Source organism: Lactuca serriola, chromosome 2 (genome assembly GCF_051521515.1).
Source record: "Lactuca serriola cultivar US96UC23 chromosome 2, Lser_US96UC23_V15, whole genome shotgun sequence".
Lineage (NCBI taxonomy): Eukaryota > Viridiplantae > Streptophyta > Magnoliopsida > Asterales > Asteraceae > Lactuca > Lactuca serriola.
In genome coordinates this window covers 154669319-154684749 of record NC_136409.1, presented here as the reverse complement: position 1 = coordinate 154684749, position 15431 = coordinate 154669319, and the positions used below count along the sequence as shown (strand labels likewise).

At 36.4% G+C, this 15431-nt stretch overlaps 1 protein-coding gene across 1 annotated transcript; it reads left to right on the top strand.

Annotated features, from left to right (window-relative positions):
* The first annotated feature begins 354 nt into the window (after positions 1-354).
* LOC145089682 (secreted RxLR effector protein 161-like) lies at positions 355-963 on the top strand. The gene has a single exon (XM_079028084.1). The coding sequence runs from the start codon at positions 355-357 to the stop codon at positions 961-963; it is 609 nt and encodes a 202-aa protein (XP_078884210.1).
* Positions 964-15431: the final 14468 nt, after the last annotated feature.

The following is a 15431-nucleotide window of genomic DNA, read 5'->3' as shown; positions in this document are numbered from 1 at the left end:
TCTCCACAATGATTACCTCTCTTGGATTTGTCCAGAGTAACCATGATTTGGCTTTATTTGTTAAAAGCTCGAGTGCAGGACGGATTCTTTTGTCCTTATATGTGGATGACATGATTATTACTGGTGATGACCATGGTGGTATTGAGTCTTTGAAGCTTGATCTAGCTTATTGATCTGCTATGAAGGATTTGGGCTTGCTGCGTTATTTCTTGGCTATTGAGGTAGCTCGGTCTAAGAAAGGGCATCTTCTTTCTTAAACTAAATATATATCTGACTTGTTTGCACGGGCGGGCCTCTCGGACAATCGGACTATTGATACTCATTTTGAAACCAATGCACGATATTCTCCTATTGATGGTGTTTCTTTGTCCAATCCGAATATTTATCGCACTATTATGGGAAGTTTGGTTTTATCTCACAGTTACTCTTCTGGATATTGCTCATGCTGTTCATATTGTCTGTCAGTTTGTTACTGCTCCTACCTCTGTTCATTGGGGAGTTGTACTCTGCATTCTAAGATATCTTCGTGGCACTCAGTTTCAGACCCTCTTGTTTCCCTCGACGTCTTCTCTTGAGTTACGTGCCTATAGTGATGTTGATTGGGATGGCGATCGTCATGATCGCAAATCCACCACCGGATTTTGCATATTTCTTGGAGAGTCTCTTATTTCATGGAAGAGCAAGAAACAGGACGTTGTCTCTAGATCTTCCATGAAGGCCGGATATCGTGCTATGGATATGACTACATGTGAGATTATCTGGTTACGATGGATGCTTTCAAATATGAAAGTTCACATTTCTTCACATACTCGCATGCGTCGTGATAACAAAAGTACGATACAAATTGCGAAGAATTTTGTTTTCCATGAGAGGACGAAGCGCATTGAGATTGATTGTCAATTTACCCGTCATCACTTACAGCTCGAGACCATATCGCTTCTGTTTGTTTCATCAACCTTGTAGCTTGAGGATATTTTTATGAAGGCTCTATCGACTTTTCGGTTTTGGTTCTTGTGTGACAAACTCACAATGCTTATTGTTGTGGCATTGTGAGTTTGAGGGGGAATGTTAGCCTATATATTATTAGCCCATATGTTTATGGGCCCATTAGTCTTTAGACCATTAGGGTTTTGTCTAGCTAGTATTTATTCTCCGCTTTATTCTTTGTAGCCTTTATCTTTTTCATTGAGAACCTTGCAATTTCTCTCTATCATAATCATATGGCAATGTTATTAGTTACCAATTTCAATCATGTGATCCAGCTCAACTGAAGATGTGGAACAAGAATGTGATGGAGAGTCTAGTCCAACCATTTCTTGGTTCGAATGTTAAGACCAAGCTTACTTATTAAGATCAATGGAGATTTGAGGAACCGACACCTTGTAAATATTGATATTCAGAGGAACATGCCTTAAAGCAGGTGGATTGCGAGATTAACTACCAAATTGATCTCCCATCTTTTTTTGTTTGGTGTGACGTCTCTTAATAGCCAAGTCACTAGGCTCAAACTCTAGGCTGTTAGCATTTAAATTTGATATTGAGGTAGAAATGTGTTCGGGAATACCGCGCCCAACATTAGAGGATCCATCATTCCTGATACATGCATCGTGGGGATTATTTGATACAAGAATAATAATAGTGAGACCATCTGGTGATTCACACATACTATTAATATTTTCTTTGGAATTAATCCCCGCCGAAATACCAAGACCACATGCACCCATATGCTCATGCATCGTTTTGAGATTCTCGACATGAAACTGCGACTCTTCCCTTTCCACCTGACCACTGATATGTGCATATTTATACACATCATTATACAACATATCCTAATATTTTTATTACTTTTATGCTCTTATTAGAACAAAAAGATACTTAATTTGCTATGAATCATGTTATAGGGACCAAAAGACAAGCTTGGAGAAAAAAGGAAGTAGGAAGCTGGAGGCTGGATGCTGGAAGTTGGGAGATTAAATCAAAGCTCTAAAATGAAGAAAATATACCCCAACACGTCGTGGTGAATTCCCCACGGCATGGCAAATTGAAGAATCCCGATCAACTTCGAAGACTTGTAGAACACAGGATAAACACGATTACCACGGCGTGGTGGACTTACTATTGGGTTAGATGTCTAAGCCCATAACTATTATTGGTATGTAGTCGACCCGAGAGTAGCATGGTCCATTTGGGTTGCATGGCATCAGAACAATTGGATAGACAAGTGAGAATAGGTTATTTGTGGTTTATATCAATATATTATAAGTTCTAATATATTAATATGAAATCATATTATTTGATTAGTATTGATCAAGAATTAATTAGGAATTAATTTTGTGATCAAAAGAGACTAATTAAATATGGGGATTGATTATGTAAATCATTCATTCTTATATATGTGGGCTTGTGATCCATTGTCCTTCATGTTGAGCTTAACCCATGTGGTAACCCATGGATACTCCATGGAGGTTAGAACCCACGGATCGTGAAGGAAATGGAAAGTCATGCACATTTGGGTTTACATGGTGTAACCCTAATGAGCCACACTATATAAAGGATCCCATGGTTCATGAAATGGCACTAGTGGATACAAAAAGTGAGGGCACGGGCCGATTTTCATAGAGAGAACCAAACTAACCTTCTTCTCAAGTTATTCCATTTGTTGGTGGTGTTGTGTGATTCCATTTGAGGCTTCCACACTATTGGGGCTAAGCTTTTAAAGGTTCAAGACTTCAAGCTCCATCAAAAGGTATGTCATCTAACTAGATTTTTGTAGTATAGTTGTTCCATAATATGCTAGTTAGGAGAATGCTTTGGAATTTTGTATATTTGCATGTATAATAGTGAAAACATAGATCCAAGGCACATAGGGTTGCATACACACCATAGGAGTGTTAGAATGCTCAAATCCCATCAGTGGTATCAGATCCTAGGCTTGGTTTTCAATTATACTTGATGCAATTGCTGAAAAAAATCGAAAAACTGACTTTCTGGACAGTGGACTCACCGAGTCCAAGGCAAAAACTGACCAACTTGCCGAGTTTGTTCATACACTCGACGAGTTGGAGGCCCAGAGTGCAGATTTTCGACTTTTAAGGCTGGAATTGGACTAGAGTCATTACCCTAAGCTGTTTTTGAACTTATAAACCTGTTTCTGATGTGGTAATGATCATTCTAATCCAATTCAAAAGATCATTGTCAAAAGTTTCATGTTTTGTATTAGTTTAATGGTTAGGATAATTACATGAAAATTCTTTGATTTGAATTGTCTTGTTCATATGAGTTTAATCTAGATCATAGTTTTTTCTTGACATGTTTGTTTGTTTATTAGATGGTCTAAATGGCCTTTAATGGAGTCCATAACTTGTCCTCAAGTTATGGAAAACCAAAAGTCTTTCTTGTTAATGAGTCTTTAAAAGTCATGAGTTATGTTTTTAAAGAGTTTTTTCCTATAAATTGTTTTACGACATTCATAACTTGTACTCAAGTTATGGACTTTCAAGAGTCTTTCCATTCATATGTTATAGATTCCAAAAGTTTTTTGAATTGTTGAAAACTTTCCCTCAAGTTTTGGAATTTGTAAAGTTACACTTTTGAATACTTTAGTTCCAAACCCTAAAATTTTAAATAGTTTAAAGTTCAACCCTTATACTATTATAATATTATAGGTTTAATATATATATATATATATATATATATATATATATATATATATGTGTGTGTGTGTGTGTGTGTGTGTAAGAGTAAAAGTCAATCTTATCGTTAGTAGGCATCATTCACAAAGTCGGTCTATAAAGGGGTTATAAGGTTATTTCCTATAAAATGACAGTTTGATGGGTGTTCACTCTCACCCACCGCTTCCTTGACTAGTGGAGGGTCGTTAGCTGAACGGGTAGAATTGGACTCTAATTCTCCCTTCATTAAAAGTATAATGATAAATATAAAGTAACTAAACACTTATAAATTCTCAATCTTAGTTACTTTAGGAAAATGTGTATATGGTGCTAACCCATGAAATTACACTTTGTACCTTACCAAGTCGTTAGTGGAGCGTGTGTGGTTAATCGACACACTAACTTGAACTAGTAAGTGTGGCAAAGGGTAACTTAATTTTTATCATAGATTGTGGTTAACCGGCACATCGATTACGTGATAAAGTTAAGGGTACGAAGTTAATTTGCATGGTTATTCACACCTTGTTTTTGATCCTCAGCATCCCAGTCACAAACTTGAGAGGGCACAATCGAGATTTAAACATGCCATTGAAAAGTTCAATGAATCTCAAAAGATCTAGGAGTTTCAATCCAATTAAAACCTAATACCTATTTCATTTTTTCATGGTGGAAATTGGTGAACCGTCATTCGCCTACCTTCAAATATTTTATAGCTTGGATTATGGCATCCCTCTTCCAAGTTATAAAATATTGTGTTTGGTCCTAGCCTTAATATTTCATATTGGGTGTGATATTAAGTACTTAAATCAACTAACTTGAATTTCTCCCATTGTAGATGTCTAGATCAGACAACTATGATCTTTCCAAATCTCTTGGAACAAGCTTTCCTAATGAAGATGATGTCCCATGGTTGGATCATGGAAATCATACTTCTCTTCCTCCACCTCCTACAATCATTCTCAATGACCCACAAGCTCGAAGACTTGAAAAGTTTAGGATCACTCAATCCTTATTGGATAGTAAACACAAAGATGGAAAGCATATATATGTTCATGTCTTGGACGTGAAGCTACATATTTACAGGCTAAGGATGTTGGATGTCATCTTCCGAAGGAAGTTGGCTATTGACTTGGTTCTTCGGTCACTTCCCGAGTCATATAGTGAGTTCATTAAAGACTACTATGTGACAGATCATGACATGACCCTAATAGATCTTACATATTTGCTATTTGTTGCTGAATCAGCAATGATTTGGCGCAATGGTCAAGCAAATTTGATTGGAAGGTCAGCCTCTCAAGCTAACATGGACATCCCAGAAATGATTCCTTCTCCTAAAGGAAAGGAATTGGCCATGATCAAAGGTGTTGATCAGAAGAGAAAGGCCAGTACTGAGATTGTACCAAATGTGCCTATGTGTGTCTATCGCCAAAGAAAGGGACATTGGAATCGAAGCTATCCTGACTACCTGAGAACTTTAGTCAGAATGTATGGTTCTGCTTCAGGTAAGTCCACTATCTAACTATGTTAAGTTCCTAATTGTTGATTCTTAATACATAATGTGACTAGGTTGCATTTTGATGTTTTATAGTGTAACATCCCAAAATTCAAGGCCAAAAATTTCATTTTTAAATAAGTTATTACATACAACCGTCAGTATAAAAACATTCATTATAATATCTCGTGACAAACCAAAGTATCGGTAATCACAACATATTGTCATAAAACCATATCAGTGTGTAATCCCAAAGATCTCATGTGCGGAAAACATAGTGATGCGCTGCGATCGAGCCAACTCCTTTCCTTGAAAACAAAATACCTGAAACCAAAATTGAAAGCCATAAGCACGAAGCTTAGTGAGTTCCCCAGATACGACATACCATACAAACCAACTGATCCATACATGCCATACATAGCCAAGAGCCATACATAACCAACATATTCATAATCAAGTAAGGTGCTATGTGCCAAACATAGTCTTGCCAAGGTGCTATGTGCCAAACATAGTCTTGTGGTTATGCCACGGGCCGCACATGGTCTTACTGGTTAAGCCTGGGGCCACTCCCTGGGTCTTACAGACAAGTGCCAAGGGCCACCCCCCGGTCTTTCATGCAAGTATCACAAAGACAACTATACATACTACTCTACTAGACTACTTTGCATATAGTGTGCTATGAGCTACCTCCTGGTATTCCATACACAATAGCATACAGTGCGCCAGGAGCCACCTCCTGGTCTTCCTATCATATTGCCTAGGGCTAACCCCTAGGTCTTCCTTATCATACATTATAACATACTGTGTGCCAGGAGCCGCCTCCGGGTCTTCCATGCATAATGTCTAAGGCTGACCCCCGGTTCTTCCTATCATGCAAAACTACATGGGCCGACATTGTGGCCGTAGACCCATACAACCAGTGAGGAGACTCACCTCGCACTGCTGAACTTTGCTGATAAACCTCTGGCTGCTGACCGACAACTCTCTAAACCGTTGCCCCACTAGCTCCTCAAGCTACTAATAACAATGTAACACTTAGTTTCAATCTGAACTCTAGAAGTCAAACTAAGTCAACTCTCTAAACCGTTGCCCCACTAGCTCCTCAAGCTACTAATAAACCTACTCGCCGAGTCTACCTACTGGCTCACCGAGTTCATGCGCTCAAAATCCTTTTCTTCGCGACTCGACTCGCCGAGTCAGCCCCTGACTCGCCGAGTCTACCGATTTCTGAATCCTGTCCTGCCCAACTCACTGAGTCCCCACTCAACTCACTGATCCGAGTCTTAACTCGAAGGGTTTGGGGTTTCGTGACTTGACTCGCCGATTCCAAGAACAGACTCGCCGAGTCCAAGGCAATCTTCAACAGACTCGTCGAGTTGTTCATCCAACTCGTCGAGTTCATCCCCATCTTCATACTACTCGCCGAGTCCACTCCTCGATCCATGTTGGGGCTCCAAACTGTAGATCCAGTCTTCCCAAGACTATTCCTCACGTAAAGTTGCAAACTTTACGTGAAACCAAAGAGATATAGGCTTAAAACACTCTAGGGCTAGGGCTTAGGGCAAAGTTGGTTTACCAACACACCAAAAACTGATACTTTATGGGTCTCTAGGCCAAGACACACCTAGAGCTGAAGGGATCCATCTTGAGGACGTCCAAATCCCGAAATGCAACATACTTGGTCCATAATCTCATAAAGAGGGACATGAAGAGATCTAACAAATAACAAGGCAAGGAGGAAACTTGGTTACCAAAATGAGCAACAAAAGAGATGAATCTTCTGGATCCACAACCTTCCTCTTGAACCCTCAACTCCTTCTTCTCCTTCTAGGCTTCAAGAACACTCAAAATCCTTCAATATTGGTTCACACACTCAAAAAGAGCACTAGGGTTTCGTGGGATAACTTCTGGACAATGGTGATGGGTTTTGGTCATAAGACATCCTATGTGCTCATACAAACCCTAATGCTTGGATCTAGGTTTCTCTATTGTACATGCTTTGAATCCAAGACTATAAACCCTAATTCTAGCATATGGAAATCAATATTAACATATAATTAGGTTTAAGATATTACATTGATTGTTATGTAGTAATAACAATCCCAATTCCTCCTTGAATTGACTTTGGAAGGCTTAGAGTCACAAGTGTCACTCCTCTAATGGCTTACAAACACCATAAGCAAGTGGAGAAGGTATAAAGAGAGAGGAAAGAGGTAGGAATTCGTCCTTAGGACTTCTTGGGAAGGCTTAGACGAATTCATGAGCCTTAGGGGGTTTATATAGGTGTAAAGATTAGGGTTTTAGTCCTTATCCTTATCTAGTTGCTTGCCCACCAAGCAACCATAAGATAAGTCTTAGAAACCCTTATCCTAGTTGAATTCTAAGGCATTATCTCCTTAAATTCGTTCACCCTATATTTAAGATAATCCTTACCTTATTTTGTAACTATCACATAATTACAATTCAGCCCCTCTAGTTTAATTAATTACACTTGATCACAAAATTAATTCTTAATTAATTATTGACCAATATTAATTAAACAAATATGATTTCTCCTTTAATATATTATTCTTATAACATATTAATAAATCATAATAATCTCTCTCTCTCTTTGTTTATTTCTCCAATCAAGTTGCTTAGGTGAAGGCAACCCAAAAGGACCATGCACCATCGGGTCAAGTACATACCAAAATAGTTATGGACTTAGACACTAATCCAATAGTCTCCCACTTGGATAAGTCTAACAACTATTATGCTTATGACTTGGAATCCCGATCTGCAATCGTAGCTTTCCAAATCCACTGTCAATTCTGATCATATCAAATACGCGTGTCCTTAGATAAGGGATCATATATTCCTCCATTCTAGATATCATATGAGACATGATTTCAAATCATTCTCTTTGTACTACTTCTCGATTTCTGATTTATGACGACTGACTAATTGAACAAATCAAATTAGCCCTAGCCCGGCCGAGCATTTACGTTTGTCATCACTAAACCATCGAAGGGCCCAAAGATATTGCTTTTATCCTACTTTGAATAAAAGGAATGGATAAACTTTGATTCAATGCTTGCTTGCACTCACTCACCGAATTACACACAACAATATGTTTTATAACACCAAGTTACTAGTGCGTTTACATATTATCAATGTGCAACCGATTCACAAGATACAACTCACACATCTCGGTTTCAAGAATATAAGATGTTATCGTCTCACCAATCACTCGTGATACAATTCATGGAGTGATCCAAGTGAGCGTGGGTTTAATCCAATGCTCAAATCATGTTCATAAGCACTCATGAATGTTGCAGCAAACATTTGCTTATGTCTAATGTTCTTTAGACAATCCACACACCAATTCACGACAGTCTTCATTCATATCTACTTCCAACATATGAACAACTATGGCCCGTTCGAATAATTCGATTATTCTTAATAAACTCAATTATTCTGGAAGTCAAAACATGCAAATGTGAAATACAAGAATAATACTAATCCCATATGGCCTCAAACCTTTGAGTATAAATAAAACGCCTTTTATTTATCACCATATTGATTACTCATTATTTGTCGTTTCGGGTAATCAACTTCTTACTTGAATTCCAACACTTGTCCCATGCTCCTAGCATGCACACAATGTTTACCTATGGTTCTTACTTTGTGAAATAGATCACATTGAACACATTTCCAATCCTTCTCATTTCACAACTCCAAATCCGTTTTTCATAAGTTAAAGAATATCAAATTCTTGTTACTTATAGAATATGCTAGATTCTATCATTCTATGCAACTATCCTTTCGTAATGTCACTGCACCAAAGTCACAAAGACTATTGCCAATGATATTACAAAGTCCTCTATCGGAGATTGTTACAAGACAATTCCTTAGATGTCTCTCACTCAAAGTACATTCCTTTGAACATCCTTTTGCATAAAAGTTTCTAATCTAGACATAGATTTTCAATATTCAATTCCCAATATGGACACGCTTCCATATTTTACATATGACAACTCATTCTTAATAGAATGTTATCTATTCGTAATGATGTTAATATGGTCCATCCGGTATGGAAACATTTTCATATCTTCCAATACTATACTTCCAACTACTCACAAGCGACCAATCCTTGTCGAACTTTGGATTGTCCTTTGATAGTTGTTTAATTATTTTAGTCAAAACCGATTCTAGTCCTTTTTCCCTCTAAATGCGCTAGACATTTGGAAAATTTTAGAATGGTCAAACATTAAAGCATTTGCAATCGATCCTATACCCGAAGCGTATGAGACACGACGCATAATGTTTTATTTGCTATGTTCTCAAAATTCGAATTGTGAAGAGGAATGCCGTAATTATAATCGAAATTTTAAGAACACACTATGTACATTTGACTAAATTTATTAACATTCCACAACCTAAGCCTTTATATTTGAAATGAAGCATAATATTCTCTCCCTTAATTATAGCAAAACAACTTTATAACCCTTACTACTTTGCAAGGTATAACTCTTGTTTTCTATAATTAATATTGCCAACTTTGCAATATGTGCCTTAATAATCATACAATCATAACATTTATGCTCCCACTATTATTATAAAACATAACACTTATGCTCCCACTAGCTTCGACATGTATTCATAAACATCTTAACTTTCAGAAAAACAATGCTTATTGAATTTCTTAAGTTCATGTTTCCAATACTTAGTGCTTTGATAATCTTTTTTCAAGGCTTCTTGAACTTATACACTTTTGCCTTCGATAGTTCATATGTGTTTCTAGACACTTAAGACTAATTGCCAAACCTCACAATTCAAGTCATGGAAAGGGATACCGTAACCATAATTGAATTTAAGAATGCAATTTTACAATCACTATCTTCTTAAAATCTTTCTTAGTGAAAGCATTTCCTCACAATCATTTTCATGAAGGAGGAAATCTTATGACACTTAGATTTAAACGGTGTATGTGTTCCTATCCATGTGAATTTGTTAAAAACCAAAGTTTACGACAAAATTCAAACTCATATGGATCAAACTTTCTTAGTCTTGATTTCTTACCTTATGGTAGCACAGCTGCCCACCATGTCTTCCAAGTAGTTAAGCAGCTCACCCTTTCCTATCAATGTACCTTTCATTGATTAAGGTGCTTTGCCTTTTATGCGTTCAAAATGAGAACTCATAGAACTCTCATGCATAATTAACTCGATTGGATTGGCACAAAATCAAAATAATGTCATCACGATAGGTTGTAAACCTTAACTCGTGTGCTAGTGATGATCGATAAGGTTTATTTGATTTGTTCTTGAAACCTTTCAAGACCATTAAGACTCCCACTGACTCCTTGACATATAATATTCTCTTTTCAATAACCATTTCTTTGACAAACAAATATTCAAGAGTTAGTGTAGCTTTTATCAAAACACTTCATAAATTGGTCCTAGTTGGTCTTTGTCTTATCCAAGACATCACAACTTACCACATTTAATGAATGTTATAAACCTTCTTAATACTTTTTCACTCAATGTCACAATCTTAACTTTAAGACTTGTTTTGGAACGAAGTATGATTGACCTTTTTGATTTAACCATTTCTTCAATCTTTGATTCCTCTTCTTGGACATACAATTGTACCAAGACTCACTTAGAGGATCAATTGAGATATGGTTCTTAATCATTAAGACCTATCATAAAGCATAAAAGGTACTCTCCCTTCTTCTTAGAATGGAGAAACTTTTATCTCTCTGCCTACTTGATTCTTGTTATTCGTTCTACTATTGATTTAAACTTTTTCAATCAATTCAGAATTACACTTAATCTTATAAGTATAATCATATTCACTAAACCTTTAGTAAATCATGACGAATATCTCGTTACTCTTATGGTGGACTTTGATCAACACACAACTTTGTGTACTCTATCTCCTAGTCCTTCACTTGACACTTTGTCAATGAATTAGTCTAATTTCCAAATACGAAATTTCTCATTCATCGTGCATCTACGTTGCATGATTCCAAGTTTTTGTCCAATTGAAACTTGGGCGATGAGAAACTCTCCCTATTTGGTAAATTCTCGACTTTCCATAATAAGAACCAAATCCATTATTGCTAATAATAGAAACATTTTAACATCAATTTTTCATACACGCCATTTTAAGGATAAATAAATAAAATTTAAAATCAAAATTTATTTTATTGCGGAAAAATTTGTCCTCACAATGCAACTCATTGAAAAACTTATGCTAATACATCTTTCTTAGCAATCTAATTCTAACTCTAAGTAGTAGCTCAAGAATCTAATCTTCGAGAAACGCGATCGATTCCTTCACGGTTAGATTCTGCTCAATTCTTCCCTTAAGCTTCCTTTCTTTTCTTCGATCCTACAAAAACATCAATTGTAATCTTATCACATTATGTATTCAGAATCTAGAATGAAGCTTAAAAGAGTTATTCAATGGATTTTACCTAAATTAGAGCCATACGTTTCGACTCTCCCATCTCTTAGATCTCTTAGGTAAATGGGGCAGCTTCGTCTCCAATGCCCCTTCTCTTGGCAATAAAAGCAAATTGACTCTTTTGGAACAACACATGGAACTACTTCAGACATCGCCTTTCTCTTATGATCAAACTTTTCGATCATTGCATGTCTTTCATTGCCATTGTCTATATCCATAGAGGTCTTGAAGGCAGATTCACCAATCAACTTTGCTTTTCTATTGCGCCAAGCCATTACTGATTCAGCAGCAATAAGCATATAGGTGAGATCTATAAGGGTCACGTCGTAATTCATCATATAGTACTCTCTTACGAACTCACTATATGAGTTGGGAAGTGACTGAAGAACCCAATCAACAGCCATTTCCTCACAGACAACGGATCCCAACATTCTTAACCTATCAATGTGTGACTTCATCCCTAGGACGTGTGCACACACGGACTTTCCTTCTTTATGTTTACTTGCCAAAAGGGCTTGAGTGAGCTTGAACTTTTCAAGCCTTCGAACTTGTGGGTTAGGGAGAATAATAGGAGGAGGTGGAGGAAGTGAAGCATGATTTCTTGTTCTTCGATCGAATCGTGGAATATCATATTCATGTGGAATGCTTGTTCCACTGGATTTGGGAAGACCATAGTTGTCGAACTTTGACATCTACAAAACGGGAAAAAAACGAATTCAAGTTAGTTGATAGATTGAGTCCTTAGTAAATCACCCAAATGAAATACTAAGGCTAGGACCCAACACAATATTCTACAACTCGGAAGAGGGATGCCGTAACCCTAATTGCAGAATATTTGAAGGTAAGTGAATGACGATTCACTAATTTCCACCATGAAAAACGAAAAAGAAATTTAAGTTTTAAATCTATGAAAACTGCTAGATCCTTTGAGATTCATTGAACTTTCAATGGCATGTTTAAATCTCGATATGCCCCTCTAGTTTGTGACTGGGATGCCGAGGATCACAAAGCGGGTGTGAATAACCATGCAAACTTACATGGTGCCCTCATATGTTACAGTCACCTATTCGATGTGCCGGTAAACCACATACGCTCCACCGAACTATGACAAACATTGAGTCACCCTTTGCTACCTTTGCTTAGAACCATTTAGTGTGCCGGTAAACCACACACGCTCCACTAACGTCTTCGCAAGGGCACAAAGTGTAATTTCATGGAATTACATCAATTCACTTTTGCCTAAGTAACTAAGATTGGGAATTTTATGAAAACATTTAGTTACTTTTATACTTCATTATACTTATAATGGAAGGTTTTGTCCTATCCTACCCGTTCGGCTAACGACCCTCCACTAGTCAAGAGTGCGGTGGGTAAGAGTGGATACCCATTCAATCGCCTTTTTATAGGCAATTTCCTTAAACACCCCTTATAGACCAGCTTCGTGAATGAGGCCTACTAACGGTAAGACTGACTTTTACTCATACATATATATAATGTTATACCTTTAATGTTATATATATATAGTATAGGGTGTATTTTATACTTTTAAAATACTAGGTGGTCTAATTTAACAATTATACTTTTAATTCAATTAAATTGTAAACCTAAACTTTTATGGATTTATTAAACTTCTTTTAATTATACACCTTAATTAATTAATAAAACCATAAGGGTGTGATTTGAACTTTTTCAAAACTATACTAGAGTTTTAGAATTTAACATCCCTAATTAAACTTTTAATCAACTTTTAAATTCCAAAACTTGAGGGCAAGTTTTGAAACATTTCAACACATTAGGGTTTAGAATTTAAATATACATCAAAATTAAACTATTTAATCAAAATTTAAATTCCAAAACTTGAGGGCAAGTTTTGAAACCTTTTTCAAAACATTAGGGTTTCAACTATTTAAATTTCAAAACAACAAAACTTTTGGGTTCAAATTTAAACTATAAAACCTAAAGGGCAAAATATGAAACTTTTCATAAAAACAAGGATCAAATAACAAATAATTCAAGTTAACATTTAATCACATAATTATCCATATTTGATTTATTTAATGATTTCTTGCAAAACAATTTATCAATTTACTTAAAATAATTAATCAATTATCTTATAAGGAAACAATTATCTTATTAATTGATAAATAGCTTCAATTAGATCAAAATTATAGTCAAATATATCATATAATCGGATTAATATTGATCTAACATGATAAGGTAAGTATCCATAAGCAAAAACAGCAAGAAATCCTGGATATAGCTCTGTCTGACGCACCGACTCGCCGAGTCACCCTCTGGAACTCGCCGAGTACGGCTGACTTGCCGAGTCCAAGAGTGACTCGCCGATTCAGGTTGAACAATGAGGCCAAAACACGTTTTTCAGTTACATCAAGTATCAATACAATAGAAACCAATCAAGGCTCTGATACCACTGATGGGTTTTGGTCATAAGACATCCTATGTGCTCATACAAACCCTAATGCTTGGATCTAGGTTTCTCTATTGTACATGCTTTGAATCCAAGACTATAAACCCTAATTCTAGCATATGGAAATCAATATTAACATATAATTAGGTTTAAGACATTACCTTGATTGTTATGTAGTAATAACAATCCCAATTCCTCCTTGAATTGACTTTGGAAGGCTTAGAGTCACAAGTGTCACTCCTCTAATGGCTTACAAACACCATAAGCAAGTGGAGAAGGTATAAAGAGAGAGGAGAGAGGTAGGAATTCGTCCTTAGGACTTCTTGGGAAGGCTTAGACGAATTCATGAGCCTTAGGGGGTTTATATAGGTGTAAAGATTAGGGTTTTAGTCCTTATCCTTATCTAGTTGCTTGCCCACCAAGCAACCATAAGATAAGTCTTAGAAACCCTTATCCTAGTTGAATTCTAAGGCATTATCTCCTTAAATTCGTTCACCCTATATTTAAGATAATCCTTACCTTATTTTGTAACTATCACATAATTACAATTCAGCCCCTCTAGTTTAATTAATTACACTTGATCACAAAATTAATTCTTAATTAATTATTGACCAATATTAATTAAACAAATATGATTTCTCCTTTAATATATTATTCTTATAACATATTAATAAATCATAATAATCTCTCTCTCTTTATTTATTTCTCCAATCAAGTTGCTTAGGTGAAGGCAACCCAAAAGGACCATGCACCATCGGGTCAAGTACATACCAAAATAGTTATGGACTTAGACACTAATCCAACAAATGGGGGCTACAAATGAGGCTGATAGAAGAGGAATGAGCTGCTTAAATAGGGTACAAGTCCTGAAACTAGGGTTTTCTCAACCCATACCAGACTCATCGAGTCAGTCTCCCCGACTCGCTGAGTCGGTCACTTAAGTCGCGACACGGATCACGCTCCGACTCGTCGATTTCCTCCTTGGACTTGACGAGTTAACCCCTTGACTTAGGGTTTTCCTTCCTTTCTTGGTCTTTCTGATTATGGGTGTTACATATAGGATCATTCAAATGGAAGGAAGCTTAAAGGAAGAGTATGTTGAATCTGATCGCGAAGATGGATTTCAATTGCATAGTTCGAAGATCGGATTGTTGAGCTGATGCTTAGATTTATGATAGATTGCTAGGAAACATGTAATAACATAGTTTTCATTTGTAATTGCATTGTAAGGAAAAGTTTTTTCCGCATTTTATAAATAAATAAATTTTTTTGTTTTATGTTATATCTCCTTGCAATGGCATTTATCAAAAATTGATGTTTGTATGTTTCTAGCAATATTGGAAATATGAATTTGATTCTTTCATTTGTGGTAGTGTCTAAATTTACC

Coding starts and splice junctions, on each gene's coding strand:
- LOC145089682 (XM_079028084.1), top strand. CDS start 355: ATGGTGTTTCTTTGTCCAATCCGAATATTTATCGCACTATTATGGGAA.